The sequence below is a fragment of the Polistes fuscatus genome, unplaced genomic scaffold (genome assembly GCF_010416935.1).
Source record: "Polistes fuscatus isolate 324 unplaced genomic scaffold, CU_Pfus_HIC Scaffold29, whole genome shotgun sequence".
Lineage (NCBI taxonomy): Eukaryota > Metazoa > Arthropoda > Insecta > Hymenoptera > Vespidae > Polistes > Polistes fuscatus.
The window spans coordinates 377,822-397,568 of record NW_025113106.1 but is presented as its reverse complement, the minus strand read 5'-3'; the positions used below and the strand labels follow the sequence as shown (position 1 = coordinate 397,568).

At 31.8% G+C, this 19,747-nt stretch overlaps 1 protein-coding gene across 1 annotated transcript; it reads right to left on the bottom strand.

The window, feature by feature from the left end:
• Positions 1 to 4,628: 4,628 nt before the first annotated feature.
• On the bottom strand, positions 4,629 to 8,278 carry LOC122519060. Its single transcript, XM_043638225.1, has 6 exons — positions 8,048 to 8,278; positions 7,375 to 7,849; positions 6,731 to 7,186; positions 5,730 to 6,500; positions 5,033 to 5,430; positions 4,629 to 4,754 (listed from the first exon to the last, which is right to left on the bottom strand). The coding sequence occupies exons 1-6, from the start codon at positions 8,276 to 8,278 to the stop codon at positions 4,629 to 4,631; spliced, it is 2,457 nt and encodes an 818-aa protein (XP_043494160.1).
• Positions 8,279 to 19,747: the final 11,469 nt, after the last annotated feature.

The following is a 19,747-nucleotide window of genomic DNA, read 5'->3' as shown; positions in this document are numbered from 1 at the left end:
GGTATGCAATTTTTCACAAGGTTGACGTCTGAAAGAAACTCTAAGCCTCTTAATTCTAACTCGAAGTATATTGTTATAATCTTCTTTAGAAGTGATATTGCATTTTTCATAAAATTAATCTATATCTGAGTAATCATTATTTTCAAGATTAATCAAAATAGCTTTGAAACGGTGAAGATAATTTTTAAAATGCCGCTCATCTTTTTGCATTGGGGATAATATGACAGTAGACATACTAGGCATAAAGGTGCTTCAAATCTGCATTGCTGTAGTTTATTTGCCACTATTTTTTTGTAACATGTAAACGTATGCTTGTATGTTTGTAGTTTATTGTAATTGATGCTTTTTGAGATGAAACAGATATTAGATTATCAATTAATTCAATGGCATCCAGCTTATTTTATCAAGTGCATATACTGGAGCATTAGCTAGTCAAAGTAGTTTTTAAGCGTGTGGACTATCACGATGCTGGAATTCAATACGTTTAAAATAATGTAAAACATAGTATTTTTCAAAAGGACTGAATTTAGGTGATTTTAGAAATAGTAACAGCACATTGACCAATTTGTTAAAATGTATAGCACACGTAACTGCATCCTCATTGATGTTTTGTCACAGTTATGTTTTGTCAAGATAATGTAAGAGTTTGGCAGAATCGTCAGAAATATTTTCGCCCTTGTTTCTAAATTTATAAAGCTTTTAGAGAAAATCATTCCAACAAATTTTATTATCACTCACAGTAAGGAAAATAGTTTGTTTACCCTACTATCTTATCATAAAAAAAAAGTCTTTTTTACGATTCATTCATTACAACATTGAATTTGGAATAGCTATTAGAAACGCAAGATTGGTTTCGATACAATCGTTAATGTATTGTATATTTGCAATTTGTTTTCTACTTATTTTGTTATCCTTACTAAAGTTTTTAAAAGTAACTGTGAGAAAGTCACTGATTCATGTCCTTATAATCTTCATTGCTATATACAATAAATAATACAGTGTAACTGCACGACGATCAGATCTTCTAAGCTCGCTAGTAGCAACAATAAATGGTGTTACTTTAACGCCATCTCTGAAATTACGAAAATGACCCAGGCAAATTGCAGGAAAAGAAAGTTCTTCTGCATGTTCATCAAATAATAAAGTTTGAGGTAAATATTCTTCGCCAGATGCAATACGTAAATATGGTTCTTCATCCCACGTTAATGTCTACTGGCGCAGTGTAAGACTCCCATCTACAGGAATGTGTTCGCTGACTTCATTTTGTTCAACTTTATCGTGAATTTGATTGTCAATAAAAAATGAATCATCAATTTTATTATCATACATTCTATACTACGAAGACAGTGTTAAAAATTGTAATCAAGCTTTAATTGTACGCTTGTTAACAATGCCATTTAAGTAACTAGATCGGTGAAGTTTCTTACGTATAATATGTACATTTATACATTAATCGTCATCAAAATACCTTGGAAGAGATTTGACCACTTTATTAACTGTAACACGCACGTTATTTACTTGACCATAAATACCGTATTGACCATTTACATGTCTCAGACGTCTGATCTTCATAAAAAGAATACGAGGCGAAATTAATATTTCAGAAATTAAATCTAAAGGTGGTAGATGCTGAGGTACATCTTGATATTTGAAACGTTTATATGTTGATATTAAAGAAATATTCTTCTTGTTTAATGCTTGTAAGCATGTATTGCAGAGCTTAGTATGTTCCATAGGTAAATTAGGTATAATTTGTATTAGAATATCCTTAAGTTCATTAAATTGCTCTTTTAAATCCTTCTTAAACAACAATCTGTAACAAACTGAGCATGTATATCTAAATGAATTGTACAAGAATGTTATTTTCAATTCCTTATGGGCTCGTTTAAATTGATGATAATTGCTATATGGTAAAGAAGGATCCTAATCAATATCAATTTGCTCGCCAGTGAAATTATTAATGACTGTTCTGAAGAGTTACAATAAATAGAGTGTACTTATGATTGAGGTAATTCCTGATCCATGATGGTGTCTTTGTTTAACGAATTGCGTTCTTCATTCGGTACAATGTCTTGATTAGATAATACATGTATAATCGAAGCGTCAACTAAATATTGATTATTTCGCGTTTGAGATCGTGAAATTTCCTCTATGTTTGTAGATGTCAAATTTTTTGAGGTTATACGTTGATGACACGGCAAGGATAAATTTTTTATATGCACATCAGTTTGCACAGTAATATAGTTGTTATAGTCATCTTTTGCAGTAGACTACGGTGCATCTTGAAGAAGTAAGTTTAGAAAATAAAGACCGAATTCCCAAACGTAGCAAAAGAAGTAAAAGTTCAAAAATAATAATTAGCAGTACTATTAGTTATGTCTGTGAATTTTAAATTGTATAAATGTGTACTAGTAATCATAGGCTGAGCCGATGGTTCAGAAGTCACTAGAAAATTCGAAGTCGATAGGGTATTTAAAGTTCCATTCGCAGACAATTGGTTTTCTAGAAGAAATAAATGTAAAATTAATGTATATAACTTCAAATAACTTCTAATAACTTCAAATAACTTAAAAACATGAAGACTAAACAAAAAGAAATAAATAATTAGCAATAATATTTCCTATTGCTGGGACATTTAAATTATTTAAATTTGTACCGGTAATCACAGACTTAGCCGATGGTTCGCAAAGTAAATTAGAAATTGACGGAGTACATAAAATTTCATTCGCAGACAATTTATATCCTTTTTGAATCATTTTTCTTCGCAACTAATGAACCCTACAACGTTTTGCATTAGCGTTTCTTATGTTTTCCTTTTTTTCCTCATTATTTTTCTTATTTCCTTTCCTACGAAGACGATAATCTCTACATTTCTGTGCATTAGTTTTAGGCATATTAAAAACCTAAACAGAAATTTAAATGTAGATTTATCCTGGTCAATAAGAAAGCGGCAAGAGATTACAGTTTATTAATAACTAATATGTCTAATAGGCTTAGCAGGGCGTTCTTAGAAAAGGTTTGAAGAGTGGGGAGGGACGATAAGTAAATTTCGTTATTTTCAATATTTTGAAATGATGAAGCCTCGTATTTCGAATATACACTAAGATCTATAATCTTTTTAAATAGTGAATAAATCGTTATAACGTTGAGTGCCTCACGAATTCTGAATGAAATCCTCGTCAAGCTAAGCTCGGTATTTAGTATTGAAAAAGAATTCAATAAATTCATATTGCACAATACGTTTCCATTCTTTTATGCTAAACTCTCCATATTTTTATAATTAATTACAGATTACCTATCACAATGATGCCTTATTATTATTATTATTATCATTATTAATTTTCCTTGTTACTTTTTATTTTCCTAGTTTACTTTTTAATTAATGTTATTATTATTAAATTATTAGTATTATTATTAATAATTTTTTTTAACATAGAATGTAGTTGATAAAGAAACCAGTTCCTCTTCCCTGCTTTATGATCGATAATATTTTCTTATGTAAGAATATTATTTTTCTTTTACTATCATATTTTTATTCTCATTTTTTTTGAGGTTATGTAATTTTATATAAATATATATATGTAGGATTCAATACAAAGATGAATAGAATGTTTCCATGTAAATACAATAATAGCTGTTTGCTTCTTAAAGGCTATACGATGACTAACTTACATAGCAACGTACTCACTCATACTATCCCATTTCCCTACACCATCACAATAAAGGGCGATATTTCTTATGTCTTTTCACTTATTCGAATATTTAGTAACGATCGTTCTCGAACATTCATACTGAACAACAACTTTTTTCTTACTCTAAAGGCGTATATATTTAGTAACGATCGTTCCCCAATATTCCTATCTTAACGTTTCTTCTTAAATTTTTTCTATCCCTTCCTAGCTGACAAACAACTTTGTTTTTCCTTGAAATACGGATATGTTTAGCAATGATCGTTCTCGAATATTCATATCTTAATTCATAGCCCCTTTGTCTAATTTCCCTTCCCACACTCGGCCATATCTGCATCTCCTTCGGCCCCCGAAGGGAACTCTTCGAACGGTTTCATGTAATCCGCCGCCGTTGTGGTGATCTTTGGTCCTTCATCCCACCAACACGAATCACTTCATATCGGTTATTTCTCTTACATCTAGATATCTTATACGGACCTAAGAATTTCTTTTGTATCTTTAACCCTGCACCAAACTGCGTGCGCTTTATCGCTACTAAATCGCCTTCGTTGTAAACACTCGCTTTCTTACATTTACGGTTATAATTACGCCTATTCTCTTCTTGAATTTTTAACAGACTTTCCTTCGTTGCTTCTCTCAGTCTTAAGCGCTCGTCAGAATATTGCAATATCGCCTCTTTCTCTATTAATTCTAAAATAGCTAAATCTTCGCGCTGCTTCATTTTTACGCCAAACATCACCTCGAAAGGTGACGCATCTACACTACGCTGATAAGTGCTATTAATCGCTCTTTGGACCTTATCTACGTGCTTATACCACTTGTCAGGCGCGTCCATCGACATCTTAGTCAGTACCGAGATAATAATTCGATTAATTCTTTCAACCTGACCGTTTCCTCTCGGTATACCGGTGGTAGTTAGAACGTGCTCGACCCTTTCCGTCATACAATACTCTTTAAACTCTGTTGCCGTGAATGCGGTTCCTTATCTGTAATAATACGTGTCGGATTACCGAATGTTCTCTGCTGTATCCCAAGTTTTTCTAACGTTTCCCGTGCGGTTGTCGTCTTAGTTGGGTATAGCCACACAAACTTAGAAAACCCATCTACCACTACCAAGATATGCTTATAAGCTTTACTCGTCGCTGTCATCGGCCCTAGATAGTCGACATGATAAGTCTCGAGCGGTCTATCCCCTTCGGTATCGGCTGTAACTGACCTTCCTTTTTCCCCTGCTTACGCTCCGCTAATATACACGGTACACAACAGCTGATGATCTTTTCGATTTTTTCTTTCAGACCCGGTATATAAAATTCTTCTTTTATTTTTTCGGCTACCTTTCGTACAGAGAAATGACCATTTTCGTGAATCTTTCTTATGATATTAGACTGCATGCTCGTAGGCAACACTATCACGTTCTTATCGTTTACACGCTTCATCAAAATATTATTTTCTAAAATATAATCTTCGTATGGCTCTTTTTCTACTACAAGACGTATGACACGTAATCTTTCCTCTTCTTCCTGTTTCTTTCTTATATTTTGTAATAACGTATCTTCGATACACATTACCGGATAACGACTAAGTGCATCTACATGCTTCATTCTTTCTCCTGGACGGTGTTCAACTTCAAAGTCAAATTCTTCCAATGACAACGCCCACCTTGCTACCTTCGGTGCTAACTCCCTTTTCTTAAGCGTCTTTTGGAATGCCTGGCAATCCGTAACTAACTTAAATCTTATTCCTAACAAATAGACTCTAAACTTCTGAACTGCTTTAATTATCGCTAGGACTTCTAATTCATACGAATGGTACTTCCTCTCTGCTTCCGACGTTTTATAACTCATGTAATGAACCGGATGGTAATTATTTTCGTTTCGTATTTTTGCAATAATACGGCGCCAAACCCGTCTATACTTGCATCAGTATGCAATTCCGTCATTGCTCCGGGGTCATAAATACGGAGCACCGGCTCTTGAGACAAAAAATACTTTAATCGCGAATACGACTCTCTTTCAACGGTATCAAAGACAAATGCCTTACCTGTCTTTAACAAATCTGATAATGGTCTTGCTATCTTAGCGTAATCCTTAATAAATTTACGAAAATATCCTGTCAGACCTAAGAAACTTTGAATTTGTTTTCTATTCTTCGGTTCCGGAAACCGTTGTACCGCTTTTATTTTCGTGGGTGATGGCCGAATACTCCCATTCCACACCACATGTCCTAAGAACTCAATTTCCTCCCGCAGGAACTTGCATTTCTTCCAATTTATAATTAACCCGTTCTGAGCTGCTACCGTTAACGTTATTTCCAACTTTCTACACGCATCTTCGTAATCGATACCTGGGATAATAAGATCGTCCATGTATGTTAACACTATTTTCTTCCTTACCAAATCGCCAAAAACCTCATCAATAAATCTTAAAAAACTGGCGGGACTGCTACATAACCCAAAAGGTGTTCTAAGAAACTCAAATTGCCCGTCTGGAGTAACAAACGAAGTGAATTTACGGCTATCTTCCTCAATCTTGACATGAAAAAACCCGTTCTTAAGATCAATTGTCGAAAATACCACTCCCTGTGTCAACGCATCGAGACAGTCTTCGATCAATGGCATTGGAAATCGATCTCTTATCACCTTTGCATTTAATTTACGGTAATCAATACAAACTCTGTAAGTTCCGTCCTTCTTAGGTACCACTACTACCGGACTACTATATTCACTTGTACTGGGTTGAATTATTCCCTCGTCCAACCATTCGTCTAATTGTTGCGTAACTATTTTTTCTCTTTCGGAGCTAATCTCCTCGGCTTAGAACAAACTGGAATATTATCCGTCAACTTTATTTTTGTCTCTGTTCGCGCGTCTGGTTTAGTATTTGGCTTATAATTTTGTATTAATTCTTTTATGCGCACCTTGTACGGTTCTTTTACGTCTATTTCATCCGTATCTACATATTTTATTTCCATTATCGCCTTTATATCTTCTACTTCTTTATTTGCATTCATATCGTCTGTATCCGTCCGTCGCTCAACATAACCATAGTCGCTCGATTTTACCGATCCCTCGCTTATCTCCTCGCTGAGTCTTTTGTCTGGTCGTCTTATTTCTACTCGCCCTTTATTTATACGAACGTCTAACTCTTTCAGCAACTCTCTTCCTAAAAGAACTTCGTATCTCATATCTGACTGACTTACTACAAATACATCCGTTTTATATCTACCGTCTTCGATATCGATATTCACCTCACATCTCCCTATTGGCTTCGTTATCGCATTACCAAACCCTGCCAATCGTCGAGTGGTTTCATATAATCTTGGTCTTCCTAATTTATTATATAGCTCTGAATTTATAATGCTTACTTCGCTGCCCGTATCTAATAACGCATATGCTAACAAACCATTAATCCTGATCGCAACTCTATCCGTAGTAGATTGAACACAATTGATACTTGCTTTATTTTCCGACGGCTGCTGTGATTTATTACAATGACTCGCTATGTGACCGAAATTATTACATTTAAAACATTTGAGACCTTTTTCTTTGTCTGGACAGAAACGATAACTATGTGCTTCCGAACCGCACCCGTAACAATGGTCTTTCTTTATCGCCGGAGATCTACCGATACGTTCGACGCTACGTTTCCTTGATTATCTTTTCTAAATCGCGTTCCTTGTACGTTACTTTCTTTAAGTTTATCAAATATTTGAATATTATTTTTAAATTCTGTGAGCGTTCGGGATCCGTACAATACTGCCTTATCGCGACGTTCGCCTAACAAACCATCCGCTATATACTGTATAAGGGCGTCTTCTTCGATGTTACCTTGATTCGCGATTTCTTGCATACTATAAATGTACAAACGACTACTTTCGCCTGGTTGTTGTCTACGCTTGGACAACTGCTTATGAATCGTGGCTGAATTTACCTTTACCTGAAATTCCCTAATCAAACTACGCTTTAAGCTGTCCCATGATTTAATTTCTCTTTCGAACGATATAAATTGTCTTGCCGCTCCTTTTAACATACGTTTCCCGTAGATAAACTTCTGCAAATCGTTCCATCCCAACAATACGCTGGTATCTTCAAAATCGTGGATCCAATGATCTATCAGTAGCTTATCCTCTCCGTTGAAATATGATAGGCTTTCTTCCACATCCTTTATGGAAAACGAAGCGAGTTGTTGCGTAACAACGCTAACCGCTCCTCCTTCCCCGCGTTGTCCACCTCTCTGTGATTCTTCTTCTCGTTTGCCTTCGTCTCCTTCTTCTTCTTCTTCTTCACTTTCTTCGTCTTCGCTTTCTTCATCTTTCATCGCATCTTTCAAGCGATTTCTTAACGCCTGCTTATTTCCGACTGTGGATAACCTTAACTTCTTCGCCGCTTCTTTTAACTCCCTTAATTTCATGGAGTCAATCTGCTCATAGGTGTAAATGACGGCTTCTTCCTCGACTGCTTTACCTTGACGCTTTCGTTCTTCAACTCGTCTTCTTAGTGGCGTGTTTTGGACGGCCTTTTCGTTCAATTCCTCACGTCCAACTTCCTGCTCATCCGCACTTGTTTCGAGTGTTACCTTCAATTGAGCCATCGTTCAAACAGCTACTTTTCTTAATCTTAATGTTTCTTTATCGTCCTCCTATATCACCGTTACACCAACACTACCGATTACTTCACAACTTTACTTTAGTATTCACGCGTGGTCAACTTTCCTCGCGCAACACTCTTAATCAATTTAGAATCGGATTCACACTGCTGGTAATTGTAACGCAACTTTTGACTTGATACAACTTTAAGCAACTTCACACGACTTTATACGACTTTATACGACTTTATACGACTTTTTATTGCACACATGAAATCTATTCTCTTTTAATTCCGGCTGAGCCCCCATATGTTGGATTCAATACAAAGATGAATAGAATGTTTCCATGTAAATACAATAATAGCTGTTTGCTTCTTAAAGGCTATACGATGACTAACTTACATAGCAACGTACTCACTCATACTATCTCATTTCCCTCACACCATCACAATAAAGGGCGATATTTCTTATGTCTTTTCACTTATTCGAATATTTAGAAACGATCGTTTTCGAACATTCATACTGAACAACAACTTTTTTCTTACTCTAAAGGCGTATATATTTAGCAACGATCATTCCCCAATATTCCTATCTTAACGTTTCTTCTTAAATTTTTTCTATCCCTTCCTAGCTGACAAACAACTTTGTTTTTCCTTGAAATACGGATATGTTTAGCAATGATCGTTCTCGAATATTCATATCTTAATTCATAGCCCCTTTGTCTAATTTCCCTTCCCACATATATAAATATTTATAGCGTGACCAGGTAAAAAGGAGGAGGATTGAAAATATGAGAAGATAAGTTACTAACTATTCTTTTCTATTAAGTTAAAAAAATAACTTCAAAAAGAAGAAAAATATTTTTAATCGACCGATATGTTATTTATATAAAAAAGAATAAAATAAGAATTAAAAAAATATATAAAAATCTAGATATCAGTCTAAATTAAATGTAAGGGAGATATATCGAATTACTTTATGCGTTAACGGCCATGGCGCGGTTACAGCATTAGTTCTCGCTCGATCATTTAAGTAAAGCAGCACTGAGCACGATTAGTATTTGGATGGGTGGCCCGCTTGAGAAAAGAAAAGGGGAAGAAGAAGAGAAGACAACTTCATGCCGTAAACTTAAAATCGCTTTGCCGCGGGTCGTAAATACCGACAAACTTTATAAAGTCGTTTTCCAACCAAATCACTCCCTATTACATTTTCCCCAACGCGCCAAAAGAAGTATAACTTCAAAAATTTATTATTATTTTATCATTATAAATTTTCATTGTGAATTTTTTATTTTTCTTTTTTTTTAATTTATTTTATTATTATTAAATTATTATTATTATTATTATTATTATCTTCTTTTTACATAGAGTATAGATGATGAAGAAACTATTTCCTCCCTCTCTGCTTGATGATCGATAATATCCGCTAATGTAATTCGATTATTTTTCTTTTATAATTATATTTTTATTCATTTTTTTATTTATTTAATTTTATAAGTATATATATAAGCGTGACCAGATAAAAAGATGAAGGATTAGAAGTATGAGAAGATTAGCTTCTAATTATTATTATTCATTTATTACACAAAAAAAGAAAGGAAACATGTTTTCAATCGATCAATATATTATATATAAGAAAAAATAACAAAAAAAGAATAAAAATAATATTAAAATATAGATATCAGTTCACACTAAATATTAGAGAGATATATCGAATTACTTTATGCGTCAACGGCCATTGCGCGATGTTAGCAATAAATCTTGCTCGATCATAAGTAAAGCAGCGCTGAGTACTATTAATACTTGGATTGGTGACCCGCTTGAGAAAAAAGAGGAGGAAGAAGAAGAGAAGAAAAGACGATTTCATGCTGTAAATTTGAAATCGCTTTGCCGCGCATCGTAAATACCGACAAACTTCAGTGTGTCGATTTTTACCATGAGCTCGGAAACAAATCACTCTCATTACATTTTAACTAACGCGCCAAAAGAAGTATAACTTCAAAAAATATGTGATGCTAATACGAAGTTAAAGATATGATAAGTTTATGTTGCTCTTGAATGAGCAACCTAATATTTAAGTTGGTTATCATGTTCAAATTCTAACGTAAGCCTTGTGCTATGCCATCTATCTCAAAAAAGCAGATACTTATTAGTACTCCTAATAAAATCGCCACAGCAGATGCTACAGCAGTAGTAAGTAAATATAAAATACTTACATTATTATAAAACAAGCATATTTAAAACTAGCGATAAATCAAATTTTTTTATTCAGTCAGCTGTATAATGATCACGCTTCTGATCTTCTTAACTGAAAAACCTCTTCTACACTGTTGGGTAAGTATCAAATTTCTCTGTAATAAAAGCAGTTGACGAGCTATTGTTCATTAGATACGAAGATAAATTACAAGATTTAGAACTCATCCCAGCTGCAGGGAAATATATTCCCCTTGATCGCTTGGTTTGTTTTTTTTCAGTATGTTAATAAGTTTATATTTAAATGCATTTTTAAAAATACAAAAACTATATGCAGATAGTATAAATGGAATAAATTTTTAAAAATTTATTACATATCTTTCCTCAATCTATCGCTAATAATTAAAGACGTGTTTATTTAGTTTTTTCGAGAGATTACAAGTATTCAAATATACGCTGCGGTATAGTATAACGTACGTTAAGTATACGTCGCATACACAAAGGTTAAGTTACTAATATCTAAGAGACGAAACACGATGAGTCGTCGTGGTTACTGGTCGTAACAAAAATTTCAATTTTATATGCTAGGTTGCTTACGTTATCAATTAACAATGCAAAAATTGAAAATAAATTGTATAGTGTAATTCTTGTTTTCCTATTAAACCTTAAAGCGTTTTATGAACCTTTATTGAACCCTTATTGGTCAATAACTTGGCATATTGTCGTTTTTTCTTAGTTCCACCGTATGCATTTACAGATTTTGTATTATTGTATTTTGTCCATGATTACAATATAACTAACAATTAAATAACTTTTCCAGTGATTCACCGTGGATATTTCTTTATTGTTAAAAAAATGTGTGTCTTAAGTAAAAATCAGCCTGATTCTAAGAATAATTACTATACGCTCTTTTTAATAAGTTTATCTGTTATCAGTACTATTGTTGCAATTGTTTCAGCTCTTACTACTAAAAAGTGTTTCGGTTGTCTTTTGTATAAATCACTGGAATAATGTGTGTTTCTATTAGTTAATCTTATTCTACTCTGGAACATTTTAGGAAGGTATATGTGGCGGAACGTTACTAAAGCATATCAATAAAAAGTTATTTAGACTACGAGACAGCAGATTTAAAAAATAAAAACTTAACTAAACGGATAGAAATATTACGAAAACAAACATGTGCTATTTCAATAGCGATTGCAGTCCTAGTTGCCTAATAAATATAATGTTCTGTTTTAGCGGATACCCTGTCTTTGTTAATCATCCTAATTTTTATAAAGCTGATCCTACTCTAAGTAATCAGATCGTAGGTATGAGGCATTCATAGGAAAATCATAGTAATCAGATTATTTTAGATCCGGTAAGTTTTTTCATATAATAAATAGTAATAAAATGTATTTATTTATTAAAAGATTACAAATGTACAGTGATCCACTTGCAGTATTTAAACAGTTACTATAAAATATTTCATTTATTATATTAAGTGTGTTATAAAAATCTTACCGAAATAATAATTACATTGCTGATAGTGGTATGACTTTGTATATTATACAGATATAGTTTCAAGCAAATCGAAATATTTATACAATATTTATGATTTATTTCTCATAAACATAATGATTGCTAAAGCTACAAAAATTTTTGGAAACATAGAACTAAGATAAAGAAATAATGAAAATAAAAGTTTTTCCAGTACTAAATTAATACATGGAAGGTCGTTAGTTTTTGCCTTATGTACATTTTTGTCAGTCACAGTTAAGTAATCGTGGTGAAACATTACGATATTGATTATGAGTCCGAAAAGATCTGAAATTTCTGTAAGTAATAGAATATTAATGGTCAAGTGGCGCAAAGAAGGAAAAACTTACGGTAAAATAAGTAAAATTTTAAATATAAACAGATCTACGATATATTACACTATTTAAAAATCGAAATCTAAAGGAATTATAAAAAAAAAATGTCGTTCTAGTTGACCAAAGAAGTTAGCGGAACGAGAAGAAACAGCTTTGATCTGTGAAATTAAAAAAAATCATATAGTTATTGCTACAAATCTTGAAACAATAGTTAGCTAGAACTTTAAGAAAGATGTAAATCCAGAATTATGTAGAAGAGTACTACGTTAAAATGATTATCATGCTAGGATTCCCAGAAAGAAGGTATACAATAGTAACATTAATAAGAATATAAGATTAAAATTCGTCAAAGAATTTAGTAGCAAAGATGATTTCTTCTGTAATAAAGTAATATTTCTAATTATTAGTAATATTTTAAATTTTGATTCATCTGAATCCATCTGAAGACCTTCCATGTATTCATTTAGTACTGAAAAAACTTTTATTTTCATTATTTCTTGATCTTGGTTCTATGTGTCTAAATACTTTTTCGGCTGTAGCATTCGTTACGTTTAAAAGAAATAAATCATAACTATTGTATATATATTTCGATTTGCTTGAAACTATACCTGTATAATATACAGAGTCATACCTCTATCAAATGTTATTAATATGTCGGTAAGGGTTCTACAATACACTTATTATAATAAATAAAATAATTAATGGCAACTTTTCAAATACTGCAAGTTAGTCACTGAATGTACTAGTTTACGTTTATTTGGTTAAAGCATAGTGATATGGTAACATATTCTATTACAATTGTAATTGTTTATTATCTTCACTAGTTTCTGTAAATATGACAATAGATAACCTAAGGTGTCTTAAAAAAGTATTTGACTTTATTGCAATTATTTTTATTATTTACATTTACTTTTATTGTTATGGAATAATTTTGTAATTTTCTAGGCGACAGGAATTATTTTCGAATTTTTTGCTAGATTACAAATTAACATGCTTCTTCCATCTTTACAAAGAGACGTGTACGTATATTTTAGGTTAAAGTAAAATATCAAACAACTAAAACGCTAATTATTCTTCTAAAAAACAAAAGTTTTGTTGATTAAAATCAAATTTAATTTAACTATTTTTTTCTGTTTAGCCCCTTACAAGATTTCTCACAAATATACTTTCTAATATTGTTTTATTTAATAGAATTAAAAACTCCTAAAGAAATGGTTTCGGCATTGCCGGATGTGCACTTTAATCCATTCTTATATACAATTGTTGGTTATGTACTTGGTTCGTCGAGTATTATAGCAGCTTTCAGTATTATCTATTTTTCCACCGATAACAATAGAACCATGTGTTATTAATAAACTCATAAATTTCTATTTAATGTATTATATCTACTTTTATAAAACATTATTTTTATTCATTGTTTTCGCCAGCGTCCACGCGACATTCCATTAGTTGAATTAAAAAGATGTAGTGGTACGCAAAATTAAAAGAATACTTTAATTTTAAAACCTTAAGAGTCTGTAAAACAAAAAAACAATTATGTATCATCTTTAATAATTCAAATCAAAGTAAAAGTATTTACGTATAAAGTAACCGTTGATTGTAGTTATAAATTCTATAAAAAGAATTTAAAATGTTTATTCCTAACAAATATTTTGATTGTGCCAATTTTTAGTTTCAACAAAATCTTCATGTCAGAACTTATTTATTTTAAAATCTGTTTAGTTTCAACAAAATTTTCTTGTACGAACTTATTTATTTAAAAATCTGAAAACCTCTTTAAAACAAGTTTCTGTTAATAATAAATGCAAAAAGATGATCAAAATTTTAATTACATTCAATATATATAATATTAAATGTAAGTAAATATAATATGCAAATGTATGAAATATAGGATATAATTAATATCTCATGCAAAATAAACATATAAATGAAATAGTAGTACATAAAACAATATCGTAATATTGTAAAATTTAGGTGATTAGAAAAGCATAAAGATTTTTTAGTTTTATCTAATAACATATTTTAATTCTTAAAAAATAAATTAAAACTGCAAAATTATCTTCAAATCTTTTAGTTTATCATTTCACAAACAAACTATTTAACTATTATAATATTTCAACCTAATAATTTCTTTTGTTTTTATTAACTCCCTACATCTTTACAATTTGTCCGTAGACATTTGGTTAATTGTTATAAAGGTGAAAAATGATAGCATATGGACGGTTTCTTCAATGAGATGGCGTCTCGCTATTGTCACTTATTTCGGTTAAGATTAATTCTTTACAAGGTCTCCTGGGTGGATTATTTTAAGCCTACTAGGAATATATTTGTTGTAGTTTTCGTTGGATTGCTGGTTTATGTGCGTATCAATTCTTCTTTTGTATCTGCAAGTTGTCTAAGTTATTTCTTTTTCTATCAAGGGAATATATTTGTCCTTCCTTATCTCTTTTTTACGGAAGTAACATGGAGCATTCACGATTGTTCGTAGGAGTTTATGGATTGCTTAGCCTCGAGCTTAGCAAAGGAACTTTTCGCTGCTATACCGCATAGCGGTATTCCATAGGTCCAGATTGGTTGTATTATTGTTTTCCAAATTATAAGTTTGTCTTATATGCTAAGTTTAAATTTTTTACCTTTCTATCTACTGTATACGCTGGGCAGCGAAGCGGGGTGTGCTCTGCATCGTCATCCTCATCCTACTTGCCAATAAAGCACTGCGATGAAAGTATATTACAACTCTCGCTCCTATTATGTTGTAATGATAAATAGGAAGTTTTTTAGTCGGCAAGTAGCCCGTACTAGGACCAGTCTAATTAGACTTTTCCTGATAAGGAAAGAATTTCGGACGGTCAGAATCCGACACTAACTCTGGTAACGGGCCTTGGATGCTTGTGAAAGTTTTTGCTCCTGTTGTAATAACAACAAAAACACGAGTGTGTACTTATGTACGCACGTAAGATGTTATAATTCTTTGGGGGAACAAAAAAAAATATAACTTTAATAATCTCAAAGATAACTTCCAAAATAACTCCAGATTTTTATAAAAGACGACTAAATAATAAATACATCATGTATGAATATATTACCTATAACTATATACAATAAAAAGGAATTTAATCGTCACGCTCGAAATAAAGATTTAACCTTTTTCTCAATTTTTAATAGAAGTCTAAATAAGTCGATGGTTAATATCATTTTTTCTCATTAGAAGAATGGAAAATAGGTTTGTAGCACTAAACCTTTTACATTATCACTTATTACTGACGTTTAATATTAATTTAAATATTATTAACGAGATAAACATGTTTTGCTATTAACCATGAAAAATATGCAGAAGTTTTCAGTTGTCCTATGTGTAGGAGACACAGTAAATTTCAATTGTATATAAGTATTACTTCCATATGTTCCTTGTAAGTATAAACAGATTTTACCCTTTTGAAAATCATGATAAGAATTTATTTTATCTGTATTGTAGGTTCGGAAATTTTCGGCACTCTATTAGCAAGACAATGATAGTTTCAACCCTCCTCTATGTAGTAGGCATAGTAAATTTCTATTATATATTTTTTGGCAACTAAGTAAGTGCTGATTTCAGTTATAGACGTCTTTCCCATTATTATGATATCCGTAAATGTTATGATCTTCTTCTTCTTCTTATATATGTTAGCTGTCATCCTTACTTAGCTTTACAAGTTCATTGCGTAGATACTTTTCTAAAAATTTTTTTTTACCCTAATAATATTATGGAGTGCAAAAACGAACATTTTCGCCATATATGTCAATCGAAAACGATCGTGGTGCATGCGTAATTAGTCATCGCAAATCACTTCAAAGACAAATATCCCACAAAAGAAGATTTTTTGTTAATTAGGAAGAATTGGTAAGGTGCGATGTATTTTGACTTGCTTCAAAGGAACCAAACAATTAATTTGGAGGTCTACAGTCGACAACTGGACAAATTGAAGGCAGCGGTCAAGGAAAAGCGACCAAAATTAGTCAATCGTAAAGTGTCATTTTTCAAAATGATAATGCTAGGCCGCACACGTCTTTGGTTACTCAGAAAAAATTGATGGATATTGGTTAGGAATTGATGTTATATCCACCATATAGCCCAGATCTCGCGCAATTGAATTACCACTTATCTTGATCCTTGGACAACTATCTTCGTAGTAAACTTTCATAGATGATGACTCTGTAAAATCTCACTTAACTTAGGTTTTTGGCCAAAGTGGATCAGACTTTCTACGAGCTTGGTATTTTTAGGTTTTCACAGAGATGGCAAAAGATCATCGAACAAACTGAAAAATACATCATGGATTAAAGTTCATTCTAAGTAAAAAGAAAAACTCCTTTATTTCATTGAACAAGTCGGGAATTATTTAGTTGCTAACCCAATAGTATATTTAACTTAAATAAATTAGTACACAAATATTCATATTAAAAGTTGATTTAAGTATTTCTTACTCTCTAACATCATTTATTAGTCACATATGGTTGCTAATTCACTATCGATATTTGAAGTTCTACAGAATACATCAAGCTATTATAATTATTTCTTAGTATTTAAAATGTTTAGATACCTTCTATAGTTTTTAAATTAGAGATATCTTCTCGTACAAACACAAAGTGAAAAGTCTAATTGCGAAAAAAATGTTTAAGGTTTAGGAAAAACTACTTATGCTAAGAAAAAAAAATTAACGTATTCTAACTAGAAAAAATTATTTATAAATGGATCTCTTTATTGTTGTTTTTCTCAGATTGTTAAAAAGAAAATACAAATGAAAAAACTTAAAACATAACGAATAAAAGGTCTAAAGAATCATCGCACAAAAAAACCATTTTATCGTATAATGAGCTGTTATTACCCCGGAAACAATAAACAATAAGGCGAATAATCAAATTTTAAATAGGGAAAAATAATATCTGTTAAAAAAAGAGATTGTCAAAAAATTAACTTCTTGTAAATTGTCTTGATTCCTCAACCGTCTCATCGGGACTTTAAGTATAAATATTCGTATCTCCTTTACGTAAGTATCAGTAAAACTATCCCAATCAATATTAGAAACATTAAAGAAGAAGTTATGTTTGTCGACTACAGATATCTTGTCCTATAACTTCAAAATGTTTTCGTTTGTGAATTCCCCACTCGTTAAAAGTAAGAAATTCAGTACATATTTAAACTTTTTTATTTTTCTGTAGATATTAAGCAATCAGAAAAAATATACAATAAATTGAATGATGTTCTTTTTTATCGACTAATAATAAATCGCATGTTAATCTAAAATATTGTTAGACATTACCTTGGCTTTCTTTCACTAAGATAAGCTAACGATTCCACTATGACTGCTGTTATCCAGTGCTAAAAGGTAGTAAAAAAAATATGGAAAGAATATTTACGATTAAACTATTAGGAGTAGTACCACAAAATTTTTTTCGACGGAATAATCATCGCATTATTTTTTTTATAATTTTCCATAGTAGCCCAAGTACTTGGTTTTTGAACTGAGGAAACAACATTATAAATTGTAATCTCTTTGTTAACACGAAAATATTTCTTGTTTCTGTTGGAGAGATTAATAATCTGTGGTATAGACCTACAATAAAAGTTCTTTCTTACTCACTCTCAATATTATTTTAAAAGTTGAAATAAAAGTAAATTTCAGAGATTTTTCAAAAAAGAAGAAAAAACTTACTGTTTTTGTGCAACGTCCCATGCGGCAGCAATAATGTTGTTGACAACATAGTCGGCAGGAATTATGTCGCAAATAAAGTTTTCATTACAATATATCGTGTGTAAAACACCAGTCGCACTTTCTACAGCAATATCTGTTAATCCATACAGACTGTTTATCCAACCGGCGATTGGTTCCTTTTCCGTTGCGACAACAATAGATGGCCAAACTATGCAAGTAGGAATTCCATTAGAATATTGCCGTACAGTATTTTCAAAGATTGCCTTTGAATATACGTAAGTGTTGGGCAAATTACCAAGTAGCCTATGAAATAAACGAATTTGCTAATCGACTTAGCTCTAAAAAAAAAACTGTTCGAAAATTGCGCCTCTCAAATTAGATGACAGCACCTCTCGGATAGCATGATTAAGACGCCGTCTGTTATCATCGATCATGTTATCATCATTTTGTTGTTCTCTCTTCCTAGCGTGGAACGCGCTAATTGGTGTATCGTTTTTTTCTATCTTCCGCTCTGTTCCTCGACTCGAACCGAAAAGTGGCGTGGTCCAGGTAGAATCGTTTAATAAGTTAATCTGTGCGGACGAACTTTTCGAAATCAAAAATAATTGTACATCATCTCCTTAGACTACATCTCGCTTTCTTCTCATCTCTCAACGTTCCATCTCTAGATATCCAAAAGATATGCGTATCTTGTTTCATCTAAACATTAGTTTGATTTGGGATTTTTTTTAACTAGTTGCAACTCCAAAATTATTATAGAAAAAATTTAGGACTGAACAGGAAGCAGTGTCTCACGAGAGTGTATATATGAATACAGAAGAAATTAAGATTTAGATAAATCAGAACATTTACTATTGAAAATGCACATATAGATATTTCTAGAATAGCATACTAAGCATGAGTGTATCAGAGTGTGTTTGTATATGTGCGTGTGTGCTCATGGGTACGTGACTAAAGACAGAGCTTTTATAGTATTAATTATTATCCGCGATGGCATAATTTGGGGGTTAAAAAGAGAAGAAATGTTAAGGAGAAAGAAACCGAAAAGAAATGACGATAAGCGATTGACGATAGACGATAAAGGGAAATGACGTATATATATACGTGTCCAACGAACAAAAAGAGAATGATTATTGTTTGAGAGATTAGAAAGAGTTTGCTTTGGATGGTGTTCTGTTAAGAAGTACAAAAAATACATATATAATAATAGTTTTAGTTAAGAAAAATAGGGATATTTATATATATTTTTAATATCACCATAAACGCTACTTTAAATCTTACTATTTTCTTCTAAATCTTACATTTTACTTTAAATCTTGCCTTATACTTAAAATCTTGCTTCTTATCTTAAAACATTATCCCTTCTATCATTCTTTTATTTTTTCCTCTATTACAGTTCTCGAATATTCGAGAAGAGTAGGGACGAAACGCAATTTGATAACATAGCACTCTCCTAAAAAACAAAGGAGTTATATTTAGTTTCTACTTTCTCTTCTCTTATACATATTGTAATAAAATAAATCTAACAATCTCAACAGTTTAGTAAATAGGTACTACAGGTAAAATTGCATAGGAAGTGACGATATTTATCAGTGACTCATTAGACTATTAACCAAGGATTGCTAACCTGTGACTCGCCCGTCAAAAATTAATCCACAAAAACTTTTGAATTGAATTACGCGTCGATTTTGATAAGCTTTAATTTTCAGAATAAAGAATAAGATTTTTCTCATGGCT

What these genes read in the sequence shown, in the direction of transcription:
- LOC122519060 (XM_043638225.1), bottom strand. Translation starts at nt 8,278, where the DNA reads ATGGCTCAATTGAAGGTAACACTCGAAACAAGTGCGGATGAGCAGGAA. An exon ending in AGAAGTTAAGGTTATCCACA is followed by an intron (nt 7,850 to 8,047) that starts GTCGGAAATAAG and finishes TTTTCCATAAAG; the next exon opens with GATGTGGAAGAAAGCCTATC. An exon ending in GGTAAAATCGAGCGACTATG is followed by an intron (nt 6,501 to 6,730) that starts GTTATGTTGAGC and finishes GTTTGTTCTAAG; the next exon opens with CCGAGGAGATTAGCTCCGAA.